The 10,501-nt window shown below is 45.6% G+C and overlaps 1 protein-coding gene across 3 annotated transcripts; it reads left to right on the forward strand.

Annotated features, from left to right (window-relative positions):
• Positions 1 to 1,304: 1,304 nt before the first annotated feature.
• On the forward strand, positions 1,305 to 9,389 carry LOC135407279 (purpurin). Of its 3 annotated transcripts, XM_064642183.1 has the most exons (6): positions 2,383 to 2,468; positions 3,256 to 3,373; positions 4,795 to 4,931; positions 6,410 to 6,522; positions 7,610 to 7,822; positions 9,165 to 9,389. In XM_064642183.1, the coding sequence occupies exons 2-6, from the start codon at positions 3,257 to 3,259 to the stop codon at positions 9,173 to 9,175; spliced, it is 591 nt and encodes a 196-aa protein (XP_064498253.1). In that variant the 5' UTR covers positions 2,383 to 2,468; position 3,256; the 3' UTR covers positions 9,176 to 9,389. The 3 variants fall into 3 exon arrangements, with proteins under 3 accessions (XP_064498254.1, XP_064498253.1, XP_064498252.1); XM_064642184.1 differs by lacking the exon at positions 9,165 to 9,389 and having other exon boundaries at positions 1,305 to 2,472; positions 7,610 to 7,836; XM_064642182.1 differs by lacking the exon at positions 9,165 to 9,389 and having other exon boundaries at positions 7,610 to 7,836.
• Positions 9,390 to 10,501: the final 1,112 nt, after the last annotated feature.

The following is a 10,501-nucleotide window of genomic DNA, read 5'->3' on the forward strand; positions in this document are numbered from 1 at the left end:
CTAGGTCTAAAGCTAGAGCATGAAACCCTGATGACTTATGGTGTGATGGCCACTGCAATAGCTGTCAAGGGAGACTTAGAATGCATGTACATGTAGTTGTTCTCCAGTTCCATGGCAAAGAAGCACACAACTTGATCACCTGCTGGAGAGCAGTGAACTTCATGCCTGATGCAGGAGGCTATTTAGAGAGCTCATACTGTGCCATCGGCTGCTGAGCTAGCAACATATGTTGCTAAACCTGAGATGGCAGTGCAATTGCAGTAATTCCCAGTGCTTTTTCCAATAGTAAAGCAGAAGGAGGGGGACCCTGGTACGGCTCAGAAATCCAAAACTGCTGCTGTATCTCACAGGATAGGGAAGAAGATAAGATTAATCACCTCATCTGCATACCTGTTTTACTGCAGGCCATTAAAACTACCAGTTACTAGTGTGCTGAGTTCAGTACACTGAATGGTCAGGCCACTTCTATTTAAAAACAGCCAGTTTTGATGAGCAGGTCTGGAATAGGCTCTTGGATGTGTTCTTTGATGACAAAAGCCTGCAGGGCACCTTTTTTTTTTTTTTATAAAATCCACTTCATGTTTGTCAAGTTCAACAAGCCCAGGAACATGTTTCAATGCTTTGATTCTTCCCTTTGGTTGTTTTTTTTTCCGTGCCCAGTACAAATGGCCATAATATTGCAAAAAATGAAGGTTACTTTGATTTTGTTTTCTTCTTGCTCCAAACAGCAAATAATGCAGTGACAGATGTTGTGCTCACCAACCAAAACCTTGTGCTGTGATTAGCTATTATTAGCATGCGTCTAATCCCCAGGGGATTAAATGGTCATCTAAGCATGGCTTCGGGTGTCACCTGTGTCTCACATGGACATAAACCAATCTGTTTTGCTGGAAACAGATGAGGTGATAAGTATTTGGAAGCCTTCTAATTTACAGAAAACACGCCAGTTTGTTCTCTGTCGTATTCCCATGTTAGGGTGGAAAAGCACACTTCTGCATCTAGCCCGGAAATGCAGTTTAAGAAGTTGCTTTTTATGTGACTCTTTAAGCAGCCAAGCAGTCCCAGTTACCAGGAGTTCATTCCCTGGTGAACTTGCCCAGGTTGCCTCTGAAGACACGTAGATGGCAAGAACAGAGAAGGTTCAGTCACGATAGTGCAAACAAAGTACAATTGCCTTCCTCTAAAGAGGAAGAGGAAGCTGCATAGAGGCCAAATAAAAGTTTCCTCCAGTATCAAGCAAGGACTGCCTTTCCCAGACAATGGGCAACCCTGTGCAAAGTGCCTGGAAAGCAACACAGTTCACACCAGCTATGGGGCAAGGTTGAGTGCTTCTGTTCAGGAATTCCTGGGCAAGCGGCAGTAAGGGATCTCTGCAGCAAGTCCAAAACGTACAGAAGGCTTTAGCCTTACTCTGAATGTCCAGATCACTGGATTGGAACCAAAAGTGTCAGGACTCCCAGGAACTTGGGAACTACAGAGTTTTCCCTAGTGGTGACGTCCAAGGCTCCCCAGCACCTAGCAGCCCAGTGGGAAAAGTAACTGTTAGTTAATGGCAACTCCTAGTTGAGTGTCTGAAGTCTTAGATCTCCCAGGTAAGCCTGGGAGAAGGAGTGCAGGAGAAGCCTTTGCAGCTGGGGAAATTCTTTGGGCACTTGAGAATGACAGGCACGGTTTGCTGCCAAAAGTATTTTTCTAGTAATTTCTGCTTTGTCATCCTTTTGTGTTTTACTGTATCCCCATGAAAGGCTCCTAGGAAGAACATTTAGGGAAGGAGAGAGCTATAGTATTTATGTAACTGGAAATGCTTACAAAATCAGCTGGGAAGAATGTGCATAAAAGTGTTGCAGTGCACAGGAGAACTGGGGACTCTGAGATTTTGATGTGAATACATGAAGGCAAAAGTTTGTATTTTGGCACTTTTTTGTCCCCTCACCACTGTAGGTAGTACATAACATCTTTCTACTTTTGCAAGGATCACCTCAATCTGATGATGCAGGCATCAGAAGAGCTAATTATGTATCTACACCATGAATCTTGTCAAACTCAAACACATGCTTCTGCAGATGAGTATGTATAGTCCAAGTGTTTCTCTGATTAATGCTCTGTGCTTATTCTCCTAACATGTGTTTGAAGCAGAAAGACTTCAATGAGACAAAGGTGTAGTACAATTAAATCAGCAGATTTATTAGCTTTCTGGGCAGCTTTTCCATTATGTAAAAGATGTGTTTGTATCACTATAGCAGTCAGACCCACCAGTGTGAGGATTAAAGTTGGTTTTTACATAATGGATTATCCAAGATTAAGTGTTTTATTCAGGCACAAGAGCAAAAATAACCAATTAGTGACTTTGCAGACTCCTTATTTAAAGGCAGCTGGAGGGCAATTGACACAAAACTCTCCTGCTACCTGCAGCCCAAAGACTGAAGCAGAGTGGTCTCAAGGATCTCCAACATCTCCACCCCATCCAGGTAGGTCTCTCTTCAGCAGAGGTGGACCAGATTAGCACCTATTGCAGCAGGGAAGTGCAGCTTGCACAGCAGCAGCTAGGAACAGAGTAGTTGCATGGGTGTTTGGGTCTTGGGTTGTTTGCTCAGCCTGGATGCTGCTAACAAGTTTCAGGCAACAGTTTTATCTTGGCATCAGGACAGGTATTCAGGGTCAAATACTTGGCAAGAATGTATCATGAAGATGCTCTCTTTCCAAAGACTGAGAATTATGCTGGGATATGGATGAACTGGGATGCCCGTGGAGACAAATAAAGCCACAGAGACCTAGTGGTTGTTCTGCAATGACAGATCAGGCTTTTGGCAAACTAATATTATTCATTGTGTTTGGAGAAGGAATGGCCAGAGGGCAGGCAATACCAAGGTGTATTTTACAACCTACAGTGCTTTACCAGAGCTCATCAGAGCATTTTCCTTCCCATGAAAACAAAATTCAAAACATCTGAATTTTTTACCAAGTCTTACCAACCCTATCCATAATCTGGCTAGATTTATAATGTAAGAATATCATGAACTGCAATACTACTACTGGCATGCAAAATACTCTTGCAAAGTAATTGCCATTGCTGTTCAGTTTTGGCTGAATTCAGGCACCACGACGACTCCATACTTTCTCAGTGGAGGAGTTGGTAGTGCACCCAGTTTGGAAAGAAACTAGTTTTAAAATGAGGGAAATGCACCTGTAGGCACAGCACTTGTAACCCCCACCTACTGCATGAAGTAAAACTCTGTATTTGCTTTTGTCTTGCAGAATGAAATACGCGCAGTACGTTTTCCTGGCCTCGGTCTTCTCCACTCTTGGATATAGCCTAGCTCAGACCTGCGCAGTGGAGTCTTTCTCTGTGAAAGACAATTTTGATCCAAAAAGGGTAACTATGGTTACTTCAACAGTATATGTGAAGAACCTTTTTTTTTTTGAGGTTATGAGTTGTGTTAGTCTAAAGGCGTTCTTCACCAGAAAGTTAACCCCTTTTGTATGCTGTATCCCAGATGCTGTTCCTGTAGTTTGCTTTTCTCAGTACTGTTTAACCCTCTGAACATTATGGTAAAATGGGCCTTGAAAATAAGGAATGTTACTCTATTAGATGTCGTTTTCTGTTAGCTCGACACTCAATACGGATTTCAGATTTGAGCAGGCCCAAGAATGAAACAATTTAGATCCACGTCAGAGACAAAGCTCAAACACATGATCTGGGGTACTTGCATCCATCATCAGCCAGTTTTGGAAGTCACAGCAAACTGAAATCTTAACTAGTTTGGTATTCTGAACATTGACTCTTGTTCAAACACATCATTTGTGCTGTTGGAAAGGTCCAGACTAGTGTGCCAGTACCTGTTTTAACTAATGCTCAGCAAACATCCCACTCCCATATGCAGCTGGGATATAGCAAGCACTCCCTCTATACAAGATTGGCTTTGCTGGACCCATTTCTGGGGAGAGCTTTGGGAACATCTCAGTTTTAAAAGGTCAAAGTTTTTGCTCAGGTTCTTGTATTTGGGAATTACAGACTTGTTTCAGGCTTAAGCACATAACTTGCCAAACAGATCTCATTAGGTTCACTGGAGAATCAAATTTAACACAGCTAGCTTCTGCTTTTTTTCAGTATTTCTACTAATAATGTTAACTTTTAAGGGTCTTTCTATCTGTCAGTCATCTGTTCAGATCTTGTTTTCATTTCACTAGATACTGCTTGTACATTTCCAGGGAACCATTTTTTTCATAGACATTTTCTTCCCCTTGATCTGATTTCTTTTCTCACTGTTGCTACTCTCCCCAGCACACCCTCTCCTTTTCATTGAGCACACAGTCACTGCTTTCTGCTTTGCTGGGTAGGTCCTTTTCACTGTCAGAGATCAACTGTGGCCCCTGGCAGCCCTAAAGTATGTCTCCAGCTAGCTTGCTGAGGTCTTTGTGGCTGCAGTTTGGTATTGTTGATGGCATGGAAGAGCAGGCACCTGAATGGGAACAGGGAAGAACCAGCCTGACTCCCAGCAGGCATCTCAGGATGGGAGAAGCTTTCAGTGGGGGGTCACTATGACAGGAATGTCTCACTTGACAACGAGTACACACACACAGCAGTGCAGATCTGATAGACCTGCTCCTCTTGGCTCGGAGGCAAGGGCTCACCAGGCAGCACTGCAGGACCTGTGTGCTGCATACCCACCCAAACTCAGACTTCATCCATAGGCCAGGCAACGGGGAGTCAGAGAGGCACCATGATCACAAAATCGTTTTTGTGCTAATCTGGCCATTGTGATTAATTCAGATATTAATACACTTTCATGTTAGTATGCAGGGAAATGGTATGCCCTGGCCAAGAAGGATCCAGAGGGCCTTTTCCTTCAGGACAACATCTCTGCTGAATACACCGTGGAGGAAGATGGCACAATGACAGCATCTTCCAAAGGCCGAGTGAAGCTTTTTGGGTGAGCTCTTTTGACTTTCAGCTCTAGCTGCTGCCAAGAGGTACTAGATGAGGGGGATACGGATGGTGATCTATTCTGAGCATAGAACATGACTGGGTTTTCTTCATCGAAAAGGGAAGCCCAGCCAAGGCACGATATTAGAAGCTAGAATTTAGACACTTTTGAGTTCTGGGTTACTTTTCATCCTGGCTCAGGTTTGGATCCATCACAAAACTACTGCATAAAATCAGTTATTAAGACAAATCTTGAATGATGGAGTGGTTAAGTAAATGAATTGCAACAAGTGAAGGAGCTAGCGAAGGCTTGGGTGCTGCAAGGGCAGGATAGCTCTCATTTCACCGAGAGGTTCAGGGGAAGGAGAGGGGTGTAAGTGAGCTTTGCTTTCACAGATCTCTCAACAGTGTTAGACAGATTTCTGAGGAAAACGTGGTTAACTCTGAGATGCCATTGCAATGCCTGAATAGACAGATGGTGAGAAGCTTAGAGTTTTGCCCATTGGTCATGATTACTACAAGGAATTACGGCATGTAAAGGGATTAAATAGCTTTCTGAGAGCAGAAAAGAAAATCTGGGGCTCCTGGTAGGCTAGCACTAGCAGGTGGCTACGAACCTTGTAAGTCTTAACAGCACAGCACTCCAGGAGATTTTGGGAAGGGGCAAATGAAGCTTTGCAGACAGGCCACACAGTGCAAGTGGGAAGATTCCTGAAAGGACTCTTCAGAAGTCAAGCAGGGTCTCAGAGCTGCTGGGAATTTTATTTCTGCAAAGGCAGGATAAAGGGGAAGCGCAGCCAGAGCAAGGAAGGGAATGAAGATCTTTCCACTGTTTCACAAATCCAGGCAATGCTTGACAAACTGTGCTAAAACGTGGGTGCTATTCAAAGCAAACAGATCCCCACCAGAAAAGGACATTGGAAGAAATGGGCACCTATAAGGGTCTCAAAGGCTGTGTGATGGCTTTTAACTAGCTTGGAAGGGGGGGCTATAATTATTACAGTGCTTGTGACAGACATCCCTGTGCCAATAGTGCTAGGAAGGGTTAGAGAGAGGAGAGTGGACTCCCTGCCTCTGCCTGGGGACACAGTGAATGACTCCAAATGAGCCCAAATGCAGGTCACCTCACTCTGCAGTCTGCTAGCAGAGAGCCAAGAAATGACATTCATCATTTTTGCTTGGTGGCTGTCTGCTTGTACAGGTATGGGTGGCAAAAAGCCATAGGGTCAGGAGGTGCTGTCCTAGCCACAGCATAATCACACAGCAGAGTTGGGAACCAGACAGCAGCAATGCACTCTGTATGTGTGTGTGTGTTTGTGTGAGTGTGTGTGAGGTTTGCATCACTTAACGACAAACACTGACTTGGCATTAAGAGAGGCCATGCCCATTCCTGAGGCAATTGTGCCCAAGTCCTGAGTGAGGGACACCCATTTGGAGCTCACATGCTGCCAGGTTTTACCCTGAACCTCATGGATCTCGTTGCAGTTTCTGGGTGATCTGTGCTGACATGGCTGCTCAGTACACCGTACCTGACCCAACCACTCCAGCAAAAATGTACATGACCTACCAGGGACTGGCCAGCTACCTCTCCAGTGGTGGTAAGCAAACTTCTCCAGCCCTCTGATGCTGGCCAATTGCTTATAGCTCCCCAGGTGTGCATTTCAACATATGAGCAGGAAAAACAGTTCAGCTCAAATTGCTCTAAGTGCAGACAAACATCCAATTTTTTTTTTTTTTTGGGGGGGGAATGCTTTATGCAAGCAGTGTATTTTATCTCCACAGAAGGGGCAGGACCCAGAGGCTCCACAGGGACCCCTCTGATACACCACACACAGGGAGGGTGCAGCTTAGAGGCATTGGGCCACACACACAGGTTTTGTCCAGCCAGGTGAGGTGCTGAACCTAGTGAAGCAGAGTTCCTGGGCCCCACTGTGGGCATATAAAAATGCTGAGGTCAGTCATCCTTGAGGTCTTCACAGCTAATTGGAGGAGACACGTGGACCCATATTTGCCCTCCAGCAGCCAGGCACAGTTCTCCTTCAGCAGCCAGGCACAGTTTCCCTCAGACAGACATAGCTGGACTCAAAGAAATGGAGCTGTTAACTGAAGTTCCCGTTGCAGCAACTGCTCATTCTGAACCTCAGTTATGCACCCTGTGTGTAAACCCCATCCTATGTGCCTGAGTGTCCCATAGCTGTGGGAATCCAGCTATGGAACTTGTGGAGGACTTGGCCCGCTAATGAGTAAGAAAGAAGTACACTCACTCAACCAAAATGAACTCAGTTGAGCAAGGCTGGAAAGCAGGAGGCATGTTTTGCTGAGGCTTCCTGTATAGGAAGTGTAATCTGTATGGCCAAAATTTATTCTGTGTGCCCCTCCCTTCACCATACTTGAGCAAGGAACAAAAAGAGATTTTTTTTGTCATTGCAAACCTAGAAAGTCCTAGTCCTCCTAATACTTCTAGCCTAAGAAACAAAAGGTGAAAACGCACTGAGCGCCATGGGGAACAACACAGCCTCAAGATTCCCTGTGCTTGTCCCAGTTCTTCACTTCAAGGTGCACAAGGGAGGGATCCTTTGGGAAGCTATCCCTGCCATGTGCTGAAGTGAGGTGTCTCCCTGTGGAAGCATCCCCCCCCCCCCTGTCTTTTCCACTGTGATCAACACGCACATTCTGGTGTTTTAGGGGACAACTACTGGGTGATTGACACCGACTACGATAACTATGCCATCACCTACGCCTGCCGCAGCCTGAAGGAGGACGGCTCCTGTGACGATGGCTACTCCCTGATCTTCTCACGCAACCCCCGCGGCCTCCCCCCGGCCATCCAGCGCATTGTGCGCCAGAAGCAGGAAGAAATCTGCATGTCTGGCCAGTTCCAGCCCGTGCTGCAGTCAGGTACTGTGGGCTAATGAGCGAACTTACCGAGTTGTAGAGTAGGTGATTGCATTTGCTGTTAATGTGACAGAACCATAGCAAACTAAGGTGTACTCGTTAAGCAACCCTTTTTTAATGTTAGATCTGGTAAGAAACAGCTACAAAGGGAAGTCTGTGCAAGGGCAAGAGCCTGGTTCTGCAGCCTTAAGATTGCCCTCACAGGAACCCTGTGTGCTGAAACTGGCACACTACCAAAAGATCAGCTTTGTTACTCTATTAGATAGCACAGGGATGGATGTAACAACCCTGTGCTTCAGCACTTGGAAATGCTGGTCTTGACCACTTGGATAACAATGTCCTCCAGGAAAGGAGGAGAAGGTGCCCCCAGGAAGGAGCACCCTCACTCTTCTTAGCTCCATCACGATTTGTGTCCTGGGTGGTCTCAACAGCAGCGATGAGGGGCTCTGGGTGTTTCTGACTGTGCCTACCGGCAGTGGGAGTCAGCAGTTGTGCCACAGACATGCAAACAGACTGTGTCCAAAGCTCATTTCGAGAACGTTTTTCTGAAGGTATGGGAGCTGATCTAGCTCAAATGCTGCCCATGAGACAGGCAGATAATTTTTTAGGGCTGTGCTGGAGCAGAAACTCCTATTTGTTGGCAGCTGAGTGCCCACCACTCACATAATCACTGCCTTGCCAGTGATTTATCTCCACAGAAGACGCAGGACCCAGAGACTCCACAGAGACCCCTCTGATACACCATACACAGGGAGGGTGCAGCTTAGAGGCATTGGGCCACACACACAGGTTTTGTCCAGCCAGGTGAGGTGTTGAACCTAGTGAAGCAGAGTTCCTGGGCCCCACTGTGGGCATATAAAAATGCTGAGGTCAGTCATCCTTGAGGTTGGCCAGGCCCGATGCCACAGTAGCACACGTGTGGGACACACTGTGGGACAAGGAAGAGCAGCTAAAACCTTCTGAACGGCATGTCCTTGTGCCAGCCAGTCCTCCACTGCAGAGCAGGTGCTGGCATCACCCAAGGTTGTGGGCGTGGGATGGGCACCCCTGCCCCACACCCCCTCATAATGCTCTCTGTAGCAGAGGGAAGGTAGCTGGTTTGCATGTCTAGGTGCTCATGAAAGCTGAAAGCTCACGTCTAGCTGGGAAAGGCTGCCGAGTGCTCTGCCAACAGACACAGAGCAGTGCAAACAGCAGCTTTTGCACCCCCCATCCTAACCTTTTACTGTGATTCAGAAGTACTCTAGGAAGGCTGTAGCTACAGCTTCACTGAAGACTAAAAAGCTGTTAAAGCACTTTGCAAGCTTACTTAAAAGGACTAAAGTTTACTTTTCTTTCTTTCCAGGGGCCTGCTAAAAGTACACTTCTGATCCTATCCTTAAGCTCAGAAACCAGACCTCTTGGTCTTGAAGTTGCCACTCAGCTAATAAAAAAATAAAATCATAGGACTAGTGTGTTTTTCCTGAAAAACACATGAAAATATTGGGGGATCTGTAAACTGTGTGCAATACAATATTACCTAATGTGGCATTAATCAATAAATGTTTTTAAAAAAAACCAAAACAAAACACTTCTGGGACTGTTTTTTATTGCCTGCTGTCCTGTTGGGGCCAGATGGAGCGAGGTTGTGGGTAGAGGTCCCAGGTGAGGCTGCACAAAGCAGCAAAAGCTTGTGGGTGCCTGCAGGGCCCTGGTATATACAACGTTATCTCTTCCACCACCACTTCCATTTAAATTCTGAAGCTAAGAAACCCTCTGGAACAACAACTCTGAGATGAGGCTGACAGCGTGATCTTTGCTGCCTGGTAGTATCTTACAGTCACTTCTGGTACATCTGAATACTCAAAAATCCACACAGAATATTTCTAACTAGACCCTGGACCACAAATGCAATAAAGCAGATGTTCTTTTCAATAACACTGGACATTACTTTAAATGAGCAGTTATTTGCATTTCCAATGGCATAAACAGTAATTTACTCCCCTCTGCCTTCACCATCAAGCTTTCAGTATCTGAGAGGAATAGATCTGAAAGACCTGGAACAGACAGGTTTTTTGGCTGAGAATTTAACAGACAGAGGAAATCAAAAGAGCAGTGTCTAGAAAACCCCATGTAGAAAAAGGGTAACCTGAGTCACTGTAACTAACATGTACTTCCCACTGCTTCTAGTAAAATCACGTTCACTTTTAATATTTCCTATTAATAAAGCTACCAGCCTAGAATGTCCCCAGCAACCTGGTGATCCCTGCAGTTTGTCAACAACAGAAATTTTTATAAGTTATGTTTACCAAGCATAGAGGTAAGATTAAGCTGAACAGCCCCTACCCCTGAAGCTTTCAAAAGGTGTGTGGCAGAAGGCTGATGTTGAGTGAAGACCTTCAGAGCATACACTATCAAACAGTTTCTGCAAGATGCTTGAACAATCTTGTCTACAGTAGCTGATGATTATCTTCTGCAACTGTTGGAAGGAACATAGAAACCAAAGACTCTTCTCCAAAACCAGAGACATTATCCCAGGGCTGCAGGCAAGTCTCTCAAGCTTGTCCCTCCAAGGATTTCCAGGCAGTACTCATAAGGCTCTCAACCAGCTTCAAATCTTTATTTGTTCCTTGCTCTTCAGGTCTCAGGAAAGCTACCTTGACAGGGAACAAGATGGTGAACTACCGTCTAAAGCTAAGGACA

The sequence above is a fragment of the Pseudopipra pipra genome, chromosome Z (genome assembly GCF_036250125.1).
Source record: "Pseudopipra pipra isolate bDixPip1 chromosome Z, bDixPip1.hap1, whole genome shotgun sequence".
Lineage (NCBI taxonomy): Eukaryota > Metazoa > Chordata > Aves > Passeriformes > Pipridae > Pseudopipra > Pseudopipra pipra.

Excerpts from the sequence above, each read along its gene's own strand:
- LOC135407279 (XM_064642184.1), top strand. The coding sequence starts at position 2,147 with ATGAGACAAAGGTGTAGTACAATTAAATCAGCAGATTTATTAGCTTTC. Across the intron at positions 4,932-6,409 it reads GGCCGAGTGAAGCTTTTTGG|TTTCTGGGTGATCTGTGCTG; the intron begins GTGAGCTCTTTT and ends ATCTCGTTGCAG. Across the intron at positions 6,523-7,609 it reads CAGCTACCTCTCCAGTGGTG|GGGACAACTACTGGGTGATT; the intron begins GTAAGCAAACTT and ends CTGGTGTTTTAG.